General features: G+C 55.9%; 1 protein-coding gene across 12 annotated transcripts in view; it reads right to left on the bottom strand.

The window, feature by feature from the left end:
* Nucleotides 1-24,223, bottom strand: part of DTNB (dystrobrevin beta) — a 130,540-nt gene that overhangs the window by 81,194 nt on the left and 25,123 nt on the right. For all 12 annotated transcript variants that reach the window (XM_069011925.1, XM_069011927.1, XM_069011928.1 and 9 more), the window contains 3 exons: nucleotides 22,754-22,920; nucleotides 16,726-16,850; nucleotides 1,624-1,701 (listed from right to left, as the gene is read on the bottom strand). In XM_069011925.1, coding sequence (XP_068868026.1) covers nucleotides 1,624-1,701; nucleotides 16,726-16,850; nucleotides 22,754-22,920 — 370 coding nt within the window. The remainder of the gene's footprint in view (nucleotides 1-1,623; nucleotides 1,702-16,725; nucleotides 16,851-22,753; nucleotides 22,921-24,223) is intronic.

Here is a 24,223-nt window from a genome sequence, read left to right as displayed (position 1 = left end):
TTGGGGAAAGCTCTGTAATCAGGCGTGTGAGAGCTGACAAACAGGAATACACGGCATTTTCTGAGGGGAAAAGCCCCTTTCCCCTCCCTCACCTCACTCTGTCATTGAGTGCTGCCACCTGCACGTTCTCCAGGCAGGAAGGGAAGGAGGATCCAAGGAGACAGAGCCATGTGCTGCTCCTCCCAACAATCCAGGTGATGGATGACCCAGCCACGTACCCAGGCTCCAGCCAGTGCTGTTCAAAACACTGGGGAAGACGATCCCAAGAAACAGGTGGGAACACGCTGGGAGGCACACGGAGCCTCCTGCGAGCTGAGGCAGGAGCCAAGGATTGGAATTCCCTCTAACTCCTGACTCCCCAGGGCTGCTCCCACCTGGTTCGGGGCCACAGAGGGTGAGAGGGAGTCACTGAACCTGGAAGTGCCACAGACAGGGATCCAGGACACCCTCAGCACTCAGAATCCCAGGATCCCTGAGGCTGGAAAATCCCTCCATGGCCATTGAGTCCAAACTGTGCCCAATCCCCACCTTGTCCCCAGCCCAGAGCACTGAGTGCCACCTCCAGCCCTTCCCTGGACACTTCCAAGGATGGGCACTCCAAACCTCCCTGGGCAGCCCCTGCCAAGGCCTGAGCACCCTTTCCATGCAAAAATTCCTCCTGGATCCCAGAACAGCCCGGCCTGGCAGGGCCCTCCCAGGACTTTCATGGGAAAGGCAGCCTAGGAAAGGTTCTCTGACTCCTCGTCCAAGGGCGTCCTGAGAGCCCCCAGTACCAGGGACCCCAAACCCTGGCTGCTCCCACAGCCACTGCACATGGAGCAGTGTTGGAAGAAATCCCATGGAAGGATTTACAGAGAGATTTGGGGAGAACTGTAGGACAGGCAGTCTGTACCCACAGACACGACTCGTTCTGCCAAGGGAAGCAGAGGGAAAACCCAGGGATCTCAGTTCTGCCTGGAGCTGCTGGAAATGGGGGCTCTGCCTTGCCTCTGGAGCACCCCTGGCCACTGAAACAGTGCCAGTTCAGCTCCTCATTCCTGCCAGGAATATTTATTTATTCATTCATTCCCAGCTCTGCCCACACAGAGCTGCTCCCCCTGAGCCCCCCCAACAAGGACAGTGGAAGTGGAAGTCCCCATTCAGGGGGTTTCCTGCTCATTTTCAGACCTAATCCACACCGTGTGGTCACTGTGTCAGTGCAATCCCAAACCCAGCCCCACCCCAGACACCTCTCCCAGCCAGGGCAGCTCCCAGCGGCCGAGCTGGGTGAGGTGGAGAGCCTGGGACCACCGTGAGTGGTGACACTGCAGGACAGGATCCCCCCTGGCAAGAGGAGCAGCCCATGACATGAAACCAGCCTCTCCCAGCTCGGGAAGTGAATTCCAGCTACGAAGGAAAGCCAAAACCTCTCCAGGTATTTCCTCGGTCCCAGCCACGGAACCACATGGACTCAGTAAATGAAAATCACTCTTTGGACAGAACAGAATTCCTGCAGAGGAACCTCCCTCGGGGCAGCTGCACCCTGTTCTGCAGGGCCAGTGGGATTTGGGATATCAGGAGAGCCCAAACAGTGAGAATCCCATCCCTTCCCCAGGAAGAACCCCGAGCCTGAGGCTCCTGTACCTTTTGGTTGGCGTGGGCGCTCCGGAGGACACGTGGGTCACCATGGCCTCGTTCATGTTACTCACGGGCCGGGGGGGGCTGCAACGACACAGGGAACAGTCAGAGACCCAAAAACCAATAAGGACAACCCAGAACAAACCCAGACCCTGTCAGAGACCTGAAAAACCAAAGGAAACAACCCAGCACTTGGGAAAGGCCCATCCCTGTGTTCTGTGGCAGTGCCAGGCCTGACAGGAATCGCCTCGCGTGACACCTGAGGAGGTTGCTTTGCTCTAGAGCTCCTCCCTGTTCTGTGTCCCACTAAAACGGAGAAAATGAACATTTCTGAGCACTCAGCCCAGCCCTGGCATTGCTGAGTGGTTCAAGCTACCGGAGGAACCGCTCAAATCAGGGCAATTGTTTGAAGTGTCTGAAGAAATGACACTTCAAACAAGAAATGTCTGAAGAAATGAAATGTCTGAGGAAAATGAAAGATTTCTTGCAGTGAGCAGCCCTCCAACCCCTGCTGGGGTTTATTTTAACAAGGCAAAGGTGGTTGGAATAAACAAATGGATGGAGCCTCGTGCTCCTCACTGTCCCATAAACCCCAGCCATGGAATGAAGAGCCAGTTATTGCCATTCCCAAACCCTGGGGGTTCCCTGTGTGCTGGTGGCTGTGCTGGGAGCGGGGGGACACAGGGGCAGCTCTGCCAAGAGCCATGGCAGCTCATGGCAAGTCTTGGAATCAGCACTTGCCCTCCAGTGAAACCCAGAGATGTCCCTCAGCCTCTGAAATGAGACTTCCAGGACCATCCAGTGCCACCTCTGCCATGGGCAGGGACACCTCCCACTGTCCCAGGCTGCTCCCAGCCCCAATGTCCAGCCTGGCCTTGGGCACTGCCAGGGATCCAGGGGCAGCCCCAGCTGCTCTGGGCACCCTGTGCCAGGGCCTGCCCACCCTCCCAGGGAACAATTGTTCCCAAAATCCCGTCTAAATCCACCACCTGACTGCTGCCCTTGCTGGAGAGCTCAGCAGTTCCCTGGAACTCTTGTGGAAGTCGATGTGGTCGGGTCCCCAGGAGCTCTGGGGCCCCTCAGCTCGTGCCAGCACCGAGCCCTGTCCAGCGCTCCCCCCCTGAACAAACTCCCGGCGCTCTTGGAGGGACGTTCTCTTCCCGTGAGTTGCTGGATGAGCCCTACCCCCCAAGCACTCAGGAGCTATCAGGAGGGAGGGGGAAATGAAGGCACAGCTCCCTTTGTGCAGGGTACATTAGATAACAAACCTGCACCTACGGCTCCTTATTTATTACTGCAATCTAAGGAAGCATCTCCTGCTGCCTCTCCCTGCTCCCGCGCTCCCGAGGGCGCCGGAGAAGGATCCATTCCCTGTTCCTTGGGAGGTACTGAGGCGAGGGAGATGCTATTGAAAAATGTGAGAGCTGATAATGAACAATAAAATTCACACCAGAAAGGGGAGAAGTGGGGGTGCAATAACCCCTTCCCAAAGAATGAACACACTGAGGGCACAAACTGGACTCGCCTTGGGAAAACAGACCTTACCAGGGGCTGCAGCTCTGCCCTCTGGGACAGGGACAGGACCCAGGGAACGGCTGGAGCTGGGCCAGGGGGGTTTGGGATGGAGATCAGGGAAAGGTTCTTCCCCCAGAGGGTGCTGGGCACTGCCCAGGCTCCCCAGGGAATGGGCACGGCCCCGAGGCTGCCAGAGCTCCAGGAGCGTTGGGACAGCGCTGCCAGGGATGCCCAGGGTGGGGTTGTTGGGGTGTCCACGGGACTGAGGATCCTTGTGGAGCCCTTCCCACTCAGGATACTCCATGATTCCATGATTCTTGGATAAAATGACTGCTCAGGGCACACGGGGCCATGGCTGGAGCTGGAGAACATCCCTGGGGTGATGCTGGAACCCAGGAGAACAACCCTGAACCAACCAGGAGGTTTTGGGGAGCGAGGGGGTTCTGTGTGCTTGGCTCTGCCAGGCACAAATGGAATCCCAGTCCATTCCAGGAGCCACAATTCCTGAGGGAGGCTGAAAAGCAGGGATGGTTCAGGGAAGACGCAGAGGAATGACTAAAAGCTGGGAAAACATTCTTTTCACTGACAGAACTGTAATCCCAAACCTCCTCTTTAGCAGCCAATTATGTGGTGCTTTGATGGCAACCTCCACATAAATTGGATTTATTTCCAATCAAACCCAGCCACAGTGAACAAGCAAAGACACAAGGAAACCCAGAGAGCAGGAACTGAAATGAGGGAAGCGCAGCAGTGCCCGGAACGGCTCCCAGGGCTGATGAGCTCTTAACTGGAATCTTTAAAGCTCTTCTTTAGAACACCTGATTTTCTGTTGACATTTTCCACTTTGCACAGGTTGTAATCTTCTGATCTCTGCTGTACTTGTGGCTGAGGTCAAATATCTGTGAGGAGCCACTCCATGAACTTGAAATTGGGAAATAACTGTAGGAACACCAGTGTAGGTGTTTGGAGCTCTTTTGCCCAAAAACATGAGGTGGAAACTCCCAGGCAGCATCTACACAGGAAATCCCATGGCAGGCCTGGGCAGGAGATTGGATTAAGAAATAAGAAATCACCTCCTTCCCTTTGACAGAGAATTTCAAGTCTTCCTCTATTTTCTACTCTCTTACTCCACTTCCTGCACCAGGAAACCCTGACAGGCTCTGCCACAATGAGAACACCGAGCTGTTGGAGTGGGCAGCTCCTCTGAAACTATTTCAGATTGGATTTCTTCAATTTCAAAACAAAAGGACATCAGCAGGACATGGAGCTGCTGGAGAGAGCCCAGAGGAGGCCCTGGAGCTGCCCCAGGGCTGGAGCCCCTCTGCTCTGGAGCCAGGCTGGGAGAGCTGGGGGTGCTCACCTGGAGAAGAGAAGGATCCAGGGAGAGCTCAGAGCCCCTTGCAGGGCCTGAAGGGGCTCCAGGAGAGCTGGAGAGGGACTGGGGACAAGGGCTGGAGGGACAGGACACAGGGAATGGCTTCCCAGTGCCAGAGGGCAGGGCTGGATGGGATCTTGGGAAGGAATTGTTCCCTGGGAGGGTGGGCAGGCCCTGGCACAGGGTGCCCAGAGCAGCTGGGGCTGCCCCTGGATCCCTGGCAGTGCCCAAGGCCAGGTTGGACATTGGGGCTGGGAGCAGCCTGGGACAGTGGGAGGTGTCCCTGCCCATGGCAGGGGTGGCACTGGATGGGCTCTGAGGTCCCTCCCAACCCACTCTGGGATTCAGTGCCAGGGAGCTGGAGCCTTCCCAGCTGCAGGAGAGGCTGCAGGGACCAGCAGGAGGAACAGAGACCACCCAGATCCAGCTGTGCCAGCCCTGGGAGCCAGGGACAGGGACCCAGAGAGCTGCAGGCACAGCTGGCAGTGCCCACACCCTGCTCTCCCCCCGGAAATGAGCAGCCACACCTGGACACACCAGGAACAGGCTCTGCACTGGAATCCAGGGATTTAGAAGTGCCACAAATTCATCTCAAGGGAATCTGCTGCTGCTGGAGCAGCTGGACTTCACCTGGGACAAGGGATGTGGCTTTTTGGCCTGGCTGTGCCACAGGGGAAATGGTTCATGGAAGCACAGATCCACAGGAGGCTGTGGGCTGGAAGGGATCCTGTCCTCAGGAGCAGCCCCAGGGTAGGGGCCAGGACTTCATGGAGCTGCATTCCAGGGAAAACCCTGGAAAACCAGGCACCTTCTGAACAGACTGCCACAGGGCACCCAGGAATTCCTGACCTCTCCCCTCCTCTCTGCTGCAGTCAAGGGCTCCTTTTCCCTCCCTGGGATCCAGGGCAGCAGCACTCAGGGCCAGCCCTGAGCTCAGCTCGGAGATCCCCCAATGAAATCCCCCAAGAACTGCAGCAGAAAGGGGGAATTTGTCACCTGTTATTTCCCCTGTTCAGTACAAAGGCTCTGTTCAAAGCCCAGCACAGAGCTGGGGCTCTGGGGCTGCTGGGGCTTCCTCGGTTTCTTCTCCAAGCCAGGAACAAACCCCTCCCCTCCACTTCCCCAAAATCGGGGTAACCTGAATTTCCAGGCTGTGCAAACCAATTAATTCTGCAAATGGAACGAACTTGAGAAGGGAAAGGTGTTTGTGGTGTCCCTGGAAGGCAGAGGCCCAGGGGACAAAGCCCCTGCAGCCCCCACCTGCTCCTCCAGCAAATCCTTCAGAAGTTCTGCTTCCAGCTGGGGTCCACAGCGGGGTGGAGTTTGAATATTCCCTCAGAATGCTGGATTGCAGTTGAAGTGAGCGGTGTGTGTGGTTCCAGGAGGGCACTGACCCCTTCCCTGCACAGCCTCTGTGCCATTCCAAGCACAAACACCTGCTAGCAGCTGGAACACGCCGCTTCCCGACAGAGCATTTGTAAGGAAAATCAGGGATTGTTTAAAAATAGCATCCAACACTCCTGCAATGAGAGCAGCAAGGGCAAACACATCCGTGGCGATGCTGAGCCAGCATTCGTTTCCCTATAAACTGGAATACAACTGTGCTCCTAATCTGGATCTCACCACCTCATCCCAGGGCAAATCGCCTGAGCAACTTCCAGGAAAACCAACACGGAAATATGGGAACACGGCAGGTTCATTCCTGCTGTGCTCAACAGGAGGGACCAGCCAGTGCCTGCACTTACACTGTTCAGCAGGGGACTGGGAATGAGAAAGGTGTCTCTGCTTCCCTGGACAACCCCAGAGTCCCAGAATCACTGAAGTTGGGAAAGAGCTCCCAGAGAATCGAGGCCCAGCTGTGCCCCATCCCCACTTTGTCCCCAGTCCAGAGCCCTGAGTGCCACCTCCAGCCCTTCCTGGGACACCTCCAGGGATGGGCACTCCAAACCTCCCTGGGCAGCCCCTGCCAAGGCCTGAGCACCCTTTCCATGCAGAAATTCCTGCTGCTGTCCACCCTGAGCCTGCCCTGGCCCAGCCTGAGGCCGTTCCCTCTCCTCCTGTCCCTGTTCCCTGGGAGCAGAGCCCGACCCCCCCGGCTGCCCCCTCCTGTCAGGGACTTGTGCAGAGCCACAAGGTCCCCCCGGAGCCTCCTTTGCTCCAGGCTGAGCCCCTTTCCCAGCTCCCTCAGCCGCTCCTGCTGCTCCAGCCCCTTCCCAGCTCCGTTCCCTTCCCTGGACACGCTCCAGCCCCTCAGGGTCTCTCCTGTCAGGAGGGGCCCAGAGCTGCCCCCAGCACTGGAGGTGCCCCAGCAGTGCCAGCACAGGGGACGGGCACTGCCCTGGCCCTGCTGCCACCCCAGAGCTGGCACAGCCCCGGGGCCAGTGGCCTCTTGCCCACCTGGGCACCCCTGGGCTCGTGCCCAGTTCAGTTCTGAGCTCCCCACGTGCCTCCATGGAGCTGCTCCAGCCCCTTTTTCCTGTGCCTGGTGCTCCTGATGCCACTCAGGAGCAAAGGAACCCAAAACCACCCCGAGAAAATCAAACAACTTCTAATCCACCAACAATGTAGGTTAAAAACGTCTAATCCAAAAATAGAAGCCTAAATTTTTGCCAAAGGGAAACAGTTCAAACATGTTCGGATCTGACAGCGCCCCTCTACCTGCCTCGTTCCATGTGCCTGGGCAGGAGACTCAGGGATTGATCTCTGTGCTCTGTCCTCCGGAAAACTGCAAATTGAGGAGATTTTAGCAGCAGGAATGACAAATTTCAATGTTAATTTTACAGGGTTTGTAGTAATTTTAAAAAGAGCTGAAGGTGATTTCTGTTCAGGTTGTCAGAAATAAACACAATGAGAAGTTAAAAACCAATCACAAACCTGAGAATATAAACAGATAATTGGGATTTTACAGATGAGAACGGAGGGAAATCAATCCCTGGGGACTACAGCAACAGCTGGTGATGATAAATACAATTTATTGCATAGACTGTAGAGTTTCTGAGCAGTTTTACCGCGAAACCTCTGCTGGTTTTTATATAACAGCCCATTCCTGCGAGTGCCACATCCCAGCACGGCTCGGAGCAGCTGCCTCTGCCGGCTGCTCTTCCAGCTGGGAAATGGAGCAGCAGCACCCGGCCAGAGGTTACTGAGCCTTCGCCTCCTCTGCAATCCGTACAACACTCACAAGGTGTCCTGGCAAACCCGGCTGCTTCCCTCGGGAATGTGCGGTGGGAACGGAGGCTGGACCCACAACAACCCCTGCTAAACAAGGCACGGGATGAGACTTCCCAAGGACTTTGTTCTGTCCTGCTCTGAGCTGACTCACAGGGAGGAAGGGAAGGGAACGTTTGGGGTGTTCCCTGTGCCAGGCTGCCAGCCAGACACCCCGAGCACACCCCGAGCACATCCCTGCCCAAGCTGCTCCTGCGCCCCTCTCCAAGGGGCTCCCGCGTCCTCTCCGAGCTGATCCTTCATCCTCCCCCCCGAGCAGCCCCTCCACCCCTCTCCCGGCTCTCCCGCATCCCTTTCCGGATGGCTCCTCCGTCCCTCCAAGCTGTTCCTGCATTCCCGTCCGAGCTGATCCTCCTGCGTCCCTCGGAGCCGATCCCACAAAGCTCTGGGAGCGGCTGCCCGCGGCTCCGGGAGCTGCTCCCAGCAGCCAGACCCCGCTCCGGGCCGGCCCCGCTCCCGCACCCCTCTCGCAGGTCCCGCAGCTCCCGGGACCCGACACCGACCGGGACGCACCGGAGGAGCCCCGCAGCACCAACCTGCGCGGCGGCGGCCGCCCGGTGCCCGCCCGCTCGTCCCGGCCCGCGGCTCCATCCCGAGGGATGCGCGCACGGCGCCGTCTCCACGGCAACGGGGCCGCCACGTGACCGCGCATCTCCCGGGCACCGGGAGCGCATCCCAGAAAATGCTCTCGGGCTGCTCCGGGCTCCCGGCGGCGAACTGTCCCACAACAAAGGCCTGAGGGGTGCTTAAAATAGTTTTTAATATTATTGGTTTTTTAAAATTATTTTTCATCTTTTTTTTTTCTTTTTTTTTTAGTTTTAATTTTAATTTTAATTTTAATGATTTTTAAGTTTTAATTATTTTTAAAGGTTTTTTTTAAAATACCCCATTTCGCTCTGTTGGAGGGAGGAGGCACCACCCACAGCCGCCTAGGAGAAGTTCTTTAACAAACAAACAAAGAAAAAGAGGATCACAGACTGACTTAGGTGGGAAAAGACCCCCAAGCTCATCGAGTTCAACCTGTGACTGACCACCTGATTATATTTCACTCCATCCCTCCCCTTGAACAAGCTAATATAAAATAAATTCATATAAAATAAATTCATATAAAAGTACAAAACTTACTCATCCAAACCCAGTATTTCAAGGGAAATGCAACCACACCAAAGAAAGCACCACCCTGAGCTGGAAATGCTGGGGCTTAGGGCAGGAATGTCGTGGTTCTCTCGAACCCATCCAGTGCCACCCCTGCCATGGCAGGGACACCTCCCACTGTCCCAGGCTGCTCCCAGCCCCAATGTCCAGCCTGGCCTTGGGCACTGCCAGGGATCCAGGGGCAGCCCCAGCTGCTCTGGGCACCCTGTGCCAGGGCCTGCTCACCCGCATGGGGAAAGATTCCTTCCAGTAAATTAAGAAATGATTCATAAATTGCCACTATAATAGAGATTACTGCACCATGAAATGTGGCCTCTGGCACACACCAACCAACCAAATAAAAACCTAAATCCCACCCACTTCCTCCAGCCCTGAGAAGTGCTTTAGGTTTGTCTAAAGCCTGATTTCAGGAGGTTTGAATAACAGAATCACCCAGGCCCAGAAAGGGCTGGGTTGGAGGGGGCCTTAAATATCCATCTTGCTCCAAGCCCCTTCCACAGGCAGGGACACTTCCAACGAATTTACAGCATCAAAGAGGAAAGTTACACCAGCTTCCCTTGGTCGTTTATTCCATCTCTATCTGGATCAGAAGGAGAAGATTCCTAACTGGAATTTGTTTGGCTTCAGCCTAAGGATTAAACCCAGGGCTCAGCTCCTGTTGAAGTATAGAAGGGATTCCATCCAATGCTGGGTCACAGGGTTACTTCCAGCCCCATGACTGTAAACACAGGTCTTGGGGCTGTTAATGGTTATTAAATCAATAGTGGCCACGTCCTGTCACTGGGTGATGTCCCACGGTCCCTCACATCACTGCCAGGGAGCTGCTGGCAGCAGCCTTGGGGCACCAGGAAAGGATCGTGGCAAGATCGATGAATAAAGAATTCAAAATAAATTCAAAATAAATTCAAAATAACGTCCCCCAGAATTAAACCACAGCACAGGGGGTCCCTGTTCCTTCTGCTGGGTGACATCACCACATCACCACATCACCACATCACCACATCACCACATCACCAGCAGCTGCCTCCCCCAGGCTGCCACAGCAGAGATTCCTCCCCTGTGCACGTACCCAGCGCCTGCCATGGAAACACATGAAAGGAGCTCAAAATGCAGCCAAGTTCTGTTCTGGCAGGGACAATCAGGGCAGCTGCAGCACAGCAGGAACAGCTCCCAGCTCCTGCTCCCAGCTCCTGCCCCCAGCTCCGCAGTGGAACAGTGGAAAAAAAACACTCCTGGAAAAGCCAAACGCACAGGTTGCTCCTGCCATGGCAGGGACACCTCCCACTGTCCCAGGCTGCTCCAAGCCCCAATGTCCAGCCTGGCCTTGGGCACTGCCAGGGATCCAGGGGCAGCCACAGCTGCTCTGGGCACCCTGTGCCAGGGCCTGCCCACCCTCCCAGGGAACAATTCCTTCCCAATATCCCATCCAGCCCTGCCACAGGGTGGCTGAGCCACCTCCATAACACTTTAAAATCAAGGATTTAATGTCAGGAGTTTGCGTCAGGTGGGTCCAGAGCCAGGGCAAAAGGGCCACGTCATACCCCAAAACCCCACTGTGGTGATGGAGCACTTCAGATGACTCCTCCCAGGAAAAGGGATCCATGCAAACACCATCTCTGCTTTCCCAAACACACACGACAAACAGGGATCATCGCTCTCATCACACACTCTGCCATTCCAGAAAAAGGGGCAGCCTGTCACTTGTATTCACTGAACTGACCCCTAAACCCAAATATGATTTGCAGGGAATTACTCTCTAACAGCCAGGGAACTCCCACCTGGACACAGAATCCCTGAGATTGGAAAGGCCCTCCCAGACCATCGAGTCCCAGCCTGTGCCCAATCCCCACCTTGTCCCCAGCCCAGAGCTCTGAGTGCCACCTCCAGCCCTTCCTGGGACACCTCCAGGGGTGGGCACTCCAAACCTCCCTGGGCAGCCCCTGCCAAGGCCTGAGCACCCTTTCCATGCAGAAATTCCTGCTGATGTCCACCCTGAACTCCCCTTGAGACCACTTCCCCTTGTCCTGTCCCTGTTCCCTGGGAGCAGAGCAACAGCTGCATCCTGGAGGAGGATGCAGGGAGATCAGGGAATGCAGAATGCACCAAACCAGCAGGAAACTGCAGAATTTCCATTTTTGCTATTCCTGACCCAGCCTGGCTGCAGGAATGCAGGTGAAGGTGGCTTCAGAAACATGCACTTATTCCTGGAAATGTGAGGGCAGCGAATCCCTGATTCCCTCAGGGATGTAGGTCTGGGGCTCCAGCAGAGCATCCAGCAAAATCCCTGACTCTGAGGCTCCACTAACATTTGTGTCTGCATTTTTCGTATCTCCTAAAGCAGTGAGAAACTGAGATAAAGGGGCTTCCATCACACAGGAAGCATCAGCCTGACTGGAATTCTGAGTGGATTTAAAAACCCTCTTGTCCTGGTGTTAAAGGTTCAGCGGTGGAGATTCCAGCACCACTTGGGTAACCGGTTCTAACAATTATTTCCTTACATTCACTGGTAAAAACACACATCTTGTTTTGTTGCCCAGAGCAGCTGTGGCTGCCCCTGGATCCCTGGCAGTGCCCAAGGCCAGGCTGGACATTGGGGCTGGGAGCAGCCTGGGACAGTGGGAGGTGTCCCTGCCATGGCAGGGGTGGCACTGGATGGGCTTTGAGGTCCCTTCCCACCCAAACCACTCTGGAATTCTCTGATTTTCACATTTCATATTCATTATTCTGAGGGTGTCTCCCTTCAGCTCCTGCTCCGTGTCCTCTGTTGAGTCCCTCTGCCAAAGCTCCAGGATTAAGTTTAATTTCTCTAGGATTGGTATTTTCAGAGATATCCAACCATTCCTTACACCTGCATTCCTTGAGTCCTTGGCTGGACAGCTGCCCACATTCCCAAACCTATTTCCAGTCCCTGACCCATCTCCATTGGCCTTCCACAGGGTTTTCCAGCCAGGATCCCACCACCAAAGGGAGCCTCTCCTGCTGGTCCTCCTGGCTCTTGTCATTATCCTTGGTTACAAAATCACCCCAAAAATGCACATTCAGCCTACTGCCCACCGTGACCTCCAAAATTGCTGTGGAGACATTCTGCCCAGCACATTTTCCCTTCAACTGGCTTAATTCCCAATATTTTCTCATCCCCATCTACTTTATACATTTTCCTCCTCATGGAAATGAGTGCTAACGGCACAGAAATCTGCAGGGCTCTGCTTGAAAGCCCCTTCCTTTTGCAGCTACACTGAGGCCAAGGAGAGAAACAATTTTCAGGGAATCAGGGAATCCCAGATGGGATTGGGTTAGAGATGATCTCGTTCCAACCCCCCCTGCCACCACAGATTCCTCCCCATCTCCTCTCTGGGTGGGGCTTTGTTTATTGTTTTCTCAACCTTCCGGCGCTCATAATTAGCTCATTATGGCAACAGCCCCCCGTCATTGATGCAAATGAACCCCACAGCAAAGACCCTGCGGGCTGAGACCCCGCCCAGTAACCCCGGCCTGGGCTGCACCGGCACCAGGCACCTCCTCACAGCTCAGCCAAGCAGCTTTCCCTGCTCTGCTCTCTCTTTCGCCCCCAGCTGTGTCACGCTGTGCCCTGGGTGACCTCATCCCCGTGTCCCCAGGCAGTGACATCACCTGGATCTGCTGCCAGGGCCCTGGGAGCTCCCCAGTGCTCCCAGACACAGCGGCCACCGGCAGAGTCTGAACTGGGGAACTGCCTCAAAGTGCAGCTGGGACTGCCAAGACAGACAGTGCACCCCAGCACCCTGCTGGGTCACCCCAGAGTATCCCAGAGCCACCGGGGCTGGGAAAGATCCCAACACCATCCAGTCCAACCTGTGCCCAATCCCCACCTTGTCCCCAGCCCAGAGCACTGAGTGCCACCTCCAGCCCTTCCTGGGACACCTCCAGGGATGGGCACTCCAAACCTCCCTGGGCAGCCCCTGCCAAGGCCTGAGCACCCTTTCCATGCAGAAATTCCTGCTGCTGTCCACCCTGAGCCTGCCCTGGCCCAGCCTGAGGCCGTTCCCTCTCCTCCTGTCCCTGTTCCCTGGGAGCAGAGCCCGGCCCCCCCGGCTGCCCCCTCCTGTCAGGGACTTGTGCAGAGCCACAAGGTCCCCCCGGAGCCTCCTTTGCTCCAGGCTGAGCCCCTTTCCCAGCTCCCTCAGCCGCTCCTGGGGCTCCAGCCCCTCGGGAAGGTGAGTTCCTCGCCACCAGCTCATTGCGCAATCGCTGCCCCTCTGCCAAACCACAGCCTGGAAACGACTCACCCACAACTCCTAACTCATTATTTACATTTTTTCCTACCAATTTTTGTCTTTCCTCCCTGCCTCAAAGAGCACAGCTGTTTTTTTTCCCTTCCAAGCCTCGTTTTCCCTGGAACCTTTGCCAAGTATTGTTAAACTGCCCCAAGTTATTAATATTTTCATTCTTTATTTACTCAGCTGGAGCAGATCTCAGCTTTTCCAGAGTCTCTCCCCCAGCATTTATTTGTAGGTGCTGATGTTGCTCCTCCTTTACACGAATCAAACACACTCAGCCCCTGGCCCCTGACACCCCCACAGTGACTCTTTGGGGCCCAGAGCAATTCCTGTTTGGAGCTGAGTTCCATCAGAAAATCTCCCCTGGCTGCAGCCCCTCTCACACTTAAAAACCACGTGAGAGGGGTTTATTGTTATTTTTGTTGTTTCAGTGGTACCATGGAAGCCCCAAAGGCCTCATGTCCCTCATACAAAACCCCAGTGGGTCCTTTTTGTCCTACGTCCCTTTGCTTTCCATGGGATTTGGTGCTGGATATAAATCACCTGCTCCCAGTATGTCTGCACCAGGTCAGTGTCTGGTGTTCCCAGAGTTGTCCTTGGCCCATCAGGCAGCATTTCCCAATCTGTTGGCTTTTAGGACATTGGTTTTTACATTTAATTAAAGCTGTCAGCACAGAGCAGATGTCTCTGAGCTGCCACGCTGCTGCCAGGAGCGTCCGGGCAGCTGTCCCTGTCCCTGCAGGAGGTGTCCAGCCCTGTCCCTATGTCCCTGTCCCTGCAGGAGGTGTCCATCCATGTCCCAGTCCCTGCAGGAGGTGTCCATCCATGTCCCTGTCCCTGCAGGAGGTGTCCATCCTTGTCCCCATATCCCAGTCCCTGCAGGAGGTGTCCAGCCCTGCCCCCATGTCCCAGTCCCGGCAGGAGGTGTCCATCCATGTCCCAGTCCCTGCAGGAGCTGTCCAGCCCTGTCCCAGTCCCTGCAGGAGGTGTCCATCCATGTCCCTGTCCCTGCAGGAGGTGTCCATCCATGTCCCTGTCCCTGCAGGAGCTGTCCAGCCCTGTCCCCACCTGCACGTCCCCAGGGCCATCCTCTCCTGCTGGGCTCCCAGGATCCTGCCCTGAGCATCCTCCAGCCCCTGGCACCTGCCCAGCTGCCCCCTCCATCCAACAGCCTCTGGGAATGGGAACAGGCAGTGCCAGGCTGGGAAGGGAAGGGCAGTGATGGGTTAGGGAGGAAAAGGCAGTGATGGATTGGGAAGGGAAGGGCAGTGCTGGGCTGAGAAGCTGAGGACTGCCTGCTCCTGGCTGGAAGCCCAGAGCAAAGCCGGGGGCACTTCTCCCCCAGCCCCTTCCGTGGCTCCTGTATCACAACACAACCCCAAGGTGAGGCTGCCCCCGCCTGCGCCCTTCCCTGTGTCCCGGGCTCTGAAATGGGCTGGATCCAGTCACAAGTCCTGGCAAAGGAAGGAATTCCTCAGGCTTGGTGCTCTGAGGCACAGAACCAGCTTGCAGGGTTGGGATGAGCTCCTGCAGCCCCCCTGAGCACAGGCACTTCCCACACCATCCCTCGCTGCCTTCGCTCTTCTGCCATTCCCGACTCTTTCAGGTTCTGTGGAGTTCTGACTCTGCAAAGCGCCCGTTTTCCCGGGAACACTGGGGCGTTAGCACATGGAAGCAGCACAGAGGAAAATCTACAGGGCAAAACAGGAATGGACTTGTGATCTGATGGGATTTGAAACAAAAGGTGTTTGTGGTGAGGCCGAGCAGGGCCCTTCCCTAAATCCAGATTTAGGGCTACAGTGAGCTCCCGGCGCTTCCCGGGCCAAGGCAATGCCAGGTTGGGAAGGAAAAGACAATGATGGGCTGGGAAGGAAAGACAATGATGGGTTGGGAAGGAAAGGCAATGATGGGTTGGGAAGGGAAAGGCAATGATGGGCTGGGAAGGAAAGGCAATGATGGGTTGGGAAGGAAAGGCAATGATGGGTTGGGAAGGAAAGGCAATGATGGGCTGGGAAGGAAAGGCAATGCTGGGCTGGGAAGGAAAGGCAATGCCAGGTGGGAAGGGAAAAGCAGTGCTGGGTTGGGAAGGGAAAGGCCATGAACTGTGGGGAAGGAACAGGCAATGCTGGGGTGGGAAGGATTAGGCAATGCTGTGGACAATGGGCAGCCCTGTCCTTGGGGTCTGATGAGCCATTTGTTTGGAGAAGTGGATTAACTCCTTAGGAGAACGGACTCCAGCTCTGAACTGAGCAGCAGCAGAACTGACCCCGAATTATTCCCAATTTGGGTGCAATTGCCCCGAGGAAACCAGAACAAAACTCATATTCCATGGAATCAGATCAATCCCTCACTGCACGGCCCCAAAGCAAGCACTGGGAAAGGTGGGGAATCCTCAGGGAGGCAGGAACTGGAGGGAACAAGCATGGAGCAAAGCAGGAACCAGCTCCAAGCCCTGCTGGGACCAGCCCAGCATGGAGCTACTGGTGCAGGCCAGGTCTGGAGCTCTACACTGCTCACACCAGGAAGCCACACTACAAAAAGCTCTGCAGGTCTCACCTTTCCAATATTTTGGCAATTTAGGCTCCAGCTTTTCCTTAAGGAATGCCACACTGTCAAAGGAGTGAGCAGAAGAACCAGTCAATGGAACCATCGGGGTCTGGGAAGGGCCAGAGCAGCACAGCCTGACGTGGGACAGGCAGAGGGGAAGGGACATCCTGGGCCCAACACCTTGGATTCCCCCATTCAGGGACTGGGACACAGAAACTGCTCCCAGAAGAATCTGGTACTCATGATGTCAAATAAACCCAGAGGAGCATCAACTCCCCGCACTCTCAGACTGCAAACGGCTCCACACTCATGAAAATGGGAGTGCTCTATTTTCCTGGAATTAGATCCCAATGCTGCTCCTCCCCTCCTCACTCTCACCTACAGGGGTGAAGAGTTCATCTCCAGCCTCTATAGGACATTGAGGTTTATTTGGAGTTTGTTTGGTTTTGTTTTCTCTCAGTTTTTCCTTTCATGGTGAAAACTGACAACCTGAGGAAGCAGAGTGACCTCAGGCTGCTCAAACCAGCACCAGTGCAATGGGATTCCATTAAAACATCCCATCAGAGCCACGGGGAGGTCACAACACCAGTGTGACAATAATGCCATGGAGCTGGACCCACAGAGAGGCCATGGATGTGAGGCCAAGGCCCCAGGCAGCACGAGGAGCTGACCCCTGCAGCGTGTCTGACATCGCTCTGTATCATTTAATTTACAACAAATGAGAAAACAGAGCCTGATCCAACACAGGGATGAGTGAGAGGTGCCACTGATGGGGACAGGGAGATGCCAGAGCTGCAGGCAGGAACAGCCAGGCCTGGCTCCAGCTGCATCCACCACCTCCTGCAGCTCTTCCCTTCTAGAGGAGACTCTTCACGCCACCACAGCCTTCACATGATTTTCCAGAGAAATACTTGAAACACAGCCTTGAAAATTCACCATTCCAAGCCCGGGGCTGCTCCCTGCCCCTCAGCCCGAGCCCGGCCAGGCACGAGGCTCAGTGCTGGGGAGGAGAGGGGGTTCAGGGGTACTCACACGATGTGGGCCAGGTCCAGGGGCTTCTCGGGCTGCTCGGGGAACAGCGGCCGGGGCGGCTCCCTGCTGGGCACACAGCCCAGGGATTTGCTGATGGCGTGGCTCAGCTTCTTCGCCGGGGATTTCTGGGATTGGGAACAACGACAGGAGCCGGGTGAGGCTTGGGAAGAGCAGGGTGCGGTCAGAGAAAGGCGTGAAAAATAACCCAAGTGTGGAAAAGGGCAGAAGGGCCAGAAAGGTCCCGTTCTGTTACACCATTCCTGGGAGATCACACACGCTGCCACTGGGGAACGAGTTCTGGGAGGCTTTTAAGCGCTCTAATATTGGAAATTGAAAGTTTTAACAAAATTATGTAAGATTAGGAAATAAACCGATTACCTGGGGGTTCTCTCAGGAATTAAGCCCGGGGCAATCCCATCCCATTAAGGGACTTTTACACTCACTCTGAGCACAGAGGGTGCACTATGAGGGGAGGGCAGAGGCCCCGGGGCAGGGGCAGGCACTTCCCAATTTTCTGTCCATTACAGGCAAGCCAAGGTGGGACACAGTGTTGGGACAGGCAGCAATGACTTCATCTCCTTTCACAACTTCCCTCAGTCGTGCTAAATGACCTCACAGGACCAGTGATCCCGGATCCTTGGGAATGCCGGGAGGAAGGCTGGTGCCAAGTGTTGCCACACCCACAGGAATGGGGACCTGCCCCAAGCCATGACCATAACATGGAGTTTAAATCCCGCATTATATTTACAAAATTAAGTCTGAAAATGATACTGCACCCACCAAGCTCCCATCAGTGATGTGGGAGGCCTGGTGATGGTCTTTTCCAGCCCTAATAATTCCATGATTCCATGGTTATGGGAGCTCAGACATAACCTGGCAGCTCCTTTAGCTCCTCTCAGTCACTGACATCCCAGGAAAGTGTAACCCCTGGCTAATGACTGCTGTGGAATTCATTACAGCTCCTGCACAACATTACAAAGTGCAACTGGGACCAATTCTCAAGGCACATTCAAATTACAATTCAGATTAACATTGGTTCAGGCAGAAACCCAGGCTCCCCAGGACAGGAGTTACACCCACAGCTACAGCAAATGCCATCAGTACCTGGCAATTCCTGACAATTAGCACCATTTACTACCAATGGAATAAACTGTAGGTAATTAATACACCAGTGAGAGTCCCCAGCTCTGGGACCCCGGGCTTAGGCAGCATGAGCATGGCATAACCAGGAACTCTTTTGGAGAGCTCATGCATGAGGAAGTTTTCCTGCCCATGGACTTACAGCGTTTGTAGTAGCTTGGGATGCATCCAAAGGATAAAATCCCAGGATCCCTGAGGCTGGAAAAGCCCTCCCAGACCATCGAGCCCAACCTGTGCCCAATCCCCACCTTGTCCCCAGCCCAGAGCACTGAGTGCCACCTCCAGCCCTTCCTGGGACACCTCCAGGGATGGGCACTGCAAACCTCCCTGGGCAGCCCCTGCCAAGGCCTGACCACCCTTTCCATGCAGAAATTCCTGCTGATGTCCACCCTGAGCCTGCCCTGGCCCAGCCTGAGGCCGTTCCCTCTCCTCCTGTCCCTGTTCCCTGGGAGCAGAGCCCGACCCCCCCGGCTGCCCCCTCCTGTCAGGGACTTGTGCAGAGCCACAAGGTCCCCCCGGAGCCTCCTTTGCTCCAGGCTGAGCCCCTTTCCCAGCTCCCTCAGCCGCTCCTGGGGCTCCAGCCCCTTCCCAGCTCCGTTCCCTTCCCTGGACACGCTCCAGCCCCTCAGGGTCTCTCCTGTCAGGAGGGGCCCAGAGCTGCCCCCAGCACTGGAGGTGCCCCAGCAGTGCCAGCACAGGGGACGGGCACTGCCCTGGCCCTGCTGCCAGCCCAGAGCTGGCACAGCCCCGGGGCCAGTGGCCTCCTGCCCCTCTGGGCACCCCTGGGCTCGTGTCCAGCCAATGGCACAGCACCCCCAGGGCCTTTCGCAGCCTGGCAGCCCCGTGTCCCAGCCCGGAGCGCTCGGCGGGGCTGCGGGCCCGTTCCCGGCTGTGCGGGCCGGTTCCCGGCTGTGCGGGCCCGTTCCCGGCTGTGCGGGCCGGTTCCCGGCTGTGCGGGCCCGTTCCCGGCTGTGCGGGCCGGTTCCCGGGCTGTGCGGGCCCGTTCCCGGCTGTGGGGGCCCGTTCCCGGGCTGTGGGGGCCCGTTCCCGGGCTGTGCGGGCCCGTTCCCGGCTGTGCGGGCCCGTTCCCGGGCTATGGGGGCCCGTTCCCGGCTGTGCGGGCCCGTTCCCGGGCTGTGGGGGCCCGTTCCCGGGCTATGGGGGCCCGTTCCCGGGCTGTGCGGGCCCGTTCCCGGGCTGTGGGGGCCCGTTCCCGGCTGTGAGGGCCCGTTCCCGGGCTGTGCGGGCCCGTTCCCGGGCTATGGGGGCCCGTTCCCGGCTGTGCGGGCCCGTTCCCGGGCTATGGGGGCCCGTTCCCGGGCTGTGCGGGCCCGTTCCCGGGCTGTGCGGGCCCGTTCCCGGGCTGTGAGGGCCCGTTCCCGGGCTGTGCGGGCCCGTTCCCGGCTGTGCGGGGCCTCTGCCGGGAGCTGTCCCGTCTCCGCTCCCACGGGAGGGGCCGCTCCCACGGCCGGGAACGTGCGGGGCCGGGAGCGGCGGGGCCGGGCACGAACGGGATCACAGCGCCTCAGGGCCCGCAGGGGGAAGGAAATGGGGCAGGAACAGGGAAGATCGGGCCCTGCGAGCCAAATCTCCTCAGCGGCTCTCCCAGCGGCGCTGGAGCTCGGAGGGGCTGCGTTCGCTGCCGGTGCGATCGCGAGTGCGCGGAGGCGCGGCGGGGCCGGCGGGGCCGAGCCCCCGAGCACGGCCGCGGCTGCCGCTGTGGGCAGAGGCGGGGAAGGCGGGCAGAAATCCCAAACGCTCCGTTATTCACGGCACGGGAGGCGCCTGACCCACCAACAGCTGAGGAACACCCCCCTCCCGGTCACATCGCGGGACAAGCTCGGGATGCCCTGGATGTGGGAAGGCGGAATTGAGGGGGACAGATTGCCACAAAGGGCCACAAACGTGCCCAAAGCCCCGCTAATCCTGGGCTGCCAGCAGGAACCGCTGGCTGCTGGGCCCTGCCGGGCGTACGTGACTCACTGTCCCTGTCTGAGGCTCTTCAACGAAACATCAACTGAAATAGCCCAGAAGCAAAAATCTGGGAGGTGTTTCAGGGTTTTCATCCCTCCAAACAGGCCCCAACAAGCAGCGGGTTCATGCAGCAAAACCTCCTTAAAAATAGGTTTTTAGCTGAACTTATCCATAGAAAATCGCTACGGTTACAGATTTTAATGTATTTCATTGCCATGTTAAATATATAGATATATATAAAATATCTCAATAGTATGTGCATCCAAAAATTATCAAAGGTACCTCAGAATTTCAGGAAAAAGGAGCTATATTAAGTATGTAAGAAATAATATATTAATACTTATATAAACAATAATGTCATTAATAAGTATACTGATCATATTAATCATAACTGTGGAGATATTTATTATTAAGCTTATTCTGGGTCATAGGGCTCCAAAACTTTGAAAATACACCAGGCAGGACTGAATTAGTCCTGGCTGCACTGAAAAGCCAGGAGAGAACATTTCTTGTTTCACTGAAGGAGAGCAGTAGCCCATCCCTGCTGCCCCTGGGCTTTCACTCCGGGAGTTATTGCAGAGGGACCTCACCAGGAGCTCACTGAACACCAACACAGCCCAAACACAAAAGAGGAGATAGTTCTTTCTAAATTAGGACTCAATTTCAATTTTCATAAAATTAACTTGCAAGACTTGGGGAAGTTAAAAAAAAAGATTAATCCCAAAGGTCCCTCTTCTGTGCTGTGTTTAAGGAGAGAGCCCCGTGTCCTAAAAACCCCTTCATCAAGGCAGGGACACCTCCCACTGTCCCAGGCTGCTCCCAGCCCCAGTGTCCAGCCTGGCCTTGGGCACTGCCAGGGATCCAGGGGCAGCCCCAGCTGCTCTGGGCACCCTGTGCCAGGGCCTGCCCATCCTCCCAGGGAACAATTCCTGCCCAATCTCCCATCCAGCCCTGCCCTCTGGCAGTGGGAAGCCATTCCCTGTGTCCTGTCCCTCCAGCCCTTGTCCAAAATCTCTCTCCAGCTCTCCTGGAGCCCCTTCAGGCACTGGCAGGTCCTTTGCCACTTCCCCTCCTCCAATTCACATTTTACCTTAAAATCCACTTATTCTGTACAGCCTGGTCAGAACCAACTGCCCCGAAAGCCAGGAGAGGATCAAAGTGAGGTGACAAATTCCCAGGTCCTGGTGCAGGGATGGGGCACAGCCCCTCTGAGCCGAGTCACTGCCAACCCAGGCCAGAGGCTTCAGAGGGAAACACTGGAGTGGAGCTGGAGCTACCCTGGAATGTCCCAGGCCAGGCTGGACATTGGGGCTGGGAGCAGCCTGGGACAGTGGGAGGTGTCCCTGCCCATGGCAGGGGTGGCACTGGATGGGCTCTGAGATCCCTTCCCACCCAAACCACTCCATGGTTCTGTCATTTAGAATTGTCTTTGTATTAAAAATCCCAGCCTGGATTTATATGCATTTAAGGAATAATAGCCTACTGTTAGCTGGGATTAAACATTCCAGAAGTTTATTACCCAGAGAGTTATAAAAAGGACAATAGAATTTCCCTTTGCCTCCCAACTCCTGCCTGGTGTTCAGCCCAATTTTTAAAATTAAACAGTAATGCCATAACGGCTCTTCCCTGTGAAGATAACCATTAATTATAATCCTATCATCATCTGAGCTTCTCTTTGAGTAAGTAAAGGTTGGGCTTAATCTTTTGCCATAAAATAAGTTTTTCTCCATAAAATTGTCTATTATTTCTTGAGCTGTGATTATCATCCAGCCATCAGACTGCACGGCATTGCTCAGATCATTTCTGTAAGGCTGTTTAATTAAGAGTTTTCCAGGCATGTATTTACAACTGGCAGGAGAGAAACAGAAAAATGCAGTATTGTCACAGCAATGCTGTCCTTGAGATGCCACTGCATAAAGGTCCTGTCCAAGCACAGAGCTCGTGGTCACTGGTTTGCCTTTCTGGACAGGACAGGCACTGCCACAAGCCATCATTATGTGTAATTCCAGAATCCCAGGATCCCTGAGGCTGGAAAAGCCCTCCCGGCCCATCCGGTCCAAGCTGTGCCTGATCCCCACCTTGTCCCCAGCCCAGAGCACTGAGTGCCACCTCCAGGCCTTCCTGGGACACCTCCAGGGATGGGGACTCCAAACCTCCCTGGGCAGCTTTCCAGCCCCTCTGTCCCAGCCTGGAACATTCCAGGGGGTTGGTGTGACCCCGGTGCAGGACCCAGCACTTGGCCTTGTTGAGCCTCACCCCACTGGCCCAGCCCATGGATCCAGCCTATCCTGATCCCTCTGCAGGGCTTCCTGCCTCCAGCAGATCCACATCCCACCCCAGTGGGGCTGTCCATGAGCTGGCCGAGGGTGCTGCCCTCGATCCCCGTGCCCAGATCATCCGTGAAGGTGCTGAGCAGGACTGACCCAGCCCTGAGCCCACTGGTGCCCATTCCCAGCTGGATGTGCTGCATCCCAGCTCTCCCTGGGCCCTTTATCCCAGCCAGGAATAAACACTAAACCCAGTCCAACTCCCCTGTTTATACCCTTTGGTGTTTGGAGAACTGGAAAAGCCCCACTGAGCAGTTCTGCTCCAGACCCTGAACGCTCCCGAGGGAATCAGCCCGGAGAGGCTGCTCCAGCCCCAGCTGCCCAGGAGGAACATCCTCACCCAGGAGGAACGTCCTCACCCAGGAGCAGTGCCCTCACCCAGGATGAATGCCCTCACCCAGGATGAATGCCCTCACCCAGGATCAATGCCCTCACCCAGGAGCAATGCCCTCACCCAGGATGAATGCCCTCACCCAGGATGAATGCCCTCGCCCAGGATGAATGCCCTCACCCAGGATGAATGCCCTCGCCCAGGATGAATGCCCTCGCCCAGGATGAATGCCCTCACCCAGGAGCAGTGCCCTCACCCAGGATGAGTGCTCCTTCATCTGGTGCTGGTTGCTGTGGGGGCCGCTGGCGTGGCCGCGCCAGAAGCAGTTCTGGCAGAGCTGGTAGTTGTGGCACTGCTGGCACCGGTACCGGAAGCCCATCATGCTCTCACAGTGGCAGTACGAGCACTCCACGGGGTGGAAGACTTGGAGACAGGGGAAAAAAGAAAAATAAAGTTTAAGTAAATTTTAGGTAAAGCTGAGACATCCCATTTCAGTGGAGCTTCCAGACCACCCTCAGCTTCTTCAGCACTTGTTATTCCGGGCAGGATTTTGGGGGCAGAGCAGGGAATTCTGGTACCGTGAGCCCTAAGACAAAGCTGGGGATAACACAGCAGCTCCACCTGACTTGTTCTGACAATATTCCTTCTTCAGATGTCTCCCTTCCCTGGGCACACTTGGAATTCCCCAGGGAGGTCCAGCAAAGCTGAGCACAGCTGGGAGCGGCAGGGAAGCAGCAAAGCTGCATCCTGCCAGGTGGATCTGGCTGGATTCTGCCTAAGGAGATCCCTGGGCCCCAGAGTCCTCTTCAGAAAGGCCAATTCCTGTTCCAAACCCCCTCTCACCCCTCGCTCCTCCCCCCTGCACCTCCACAGCTTCCAATGAGGAATTCCCAATGTCCAGAGGACTCAGTTCAGTCAGACCTGCAGAGGCACCATCGGGGTGGGCTACAAGAAATATCCATAAATGCTTCTTCCCTGTCCTACCCATGGATGGACAATCCCAGACCTGCTCCACTTAGGTCTTTGGAAGAGGCCAAAGAGGAATGTGAGTGAGGGGAAAGAGATGACACCTTCCCAGGGCAAATGCATCCCAAAATGTGAGGGATGAAACAGAACCAGGGCCTGCCCACCCTCCCAGGGAACAATTCCTTCCCAGTATCCCATCCAGCCCTGCCCTCTGGCACTGGGAAGCCATTCCCTGTGTCCTGTCCCTCCAGCCCTTGTCCAAAATCTCTCTCCAGCTCTCCTGGAGCCCCTTTAGGCCCTGCAAGGGGCTCTGAGTTCTCCCTGGAGCCTTCTCCTCTCCAGGTGTGAGCACCCCCAGCTCTCCCAGCCTGGCTCCATGAAAGTCCTCCCCCGTTTTCAGAACTGTCCCTTCTCCTCCCAGGCAGCAGAGATCCTGCTGATAAAAGGGAACAGAAGCACCACAGAACCCAAACCTGATATCCTGATGTGGGGAAGCAATAACAACACTCTGATAACAGGGACAGAACTCGCTGTCCTGCACGAGGCACGGCCTCAAAATGATGGATAAGGAGAGGATTGGAACAACCAGGATCAGGGATTATTAGATCAGGGACCAGCAAGATGGAAACAAAAGAGGTGGGAGCCGTGGCTTAGCTGCAGGGGTTTTGTTTTTTCTTGTTTTGGGTTTTTTGTCTATTTTGGTTTTTTGATTGTTTTGTTGGTTTTTTGTTTGCGGTTTTTATTTTCTGTTGTCATTTTC

The sequence above is a fragment of the Aphelocoma coerulescens genome, chromosome 3 (assembly GCF_041296385.1).
Source record: "Aphelocoma coerulescens isolate FSJ_1873_10779 chromosome 3, UR_Acoe_1.0, whole genome shotgun sequence".
NCBI lineage: Eukaryota > Metazoa > Chordata > Aves > Passeriformes > Corvidae > Aphelocoma > Aphelocoma coerulescens.
The sequence above is the reverse complement of the archived record's forward strand: the minus strand, read 5'-3'. Positions and strand labels throughout refer to the sequence as shown.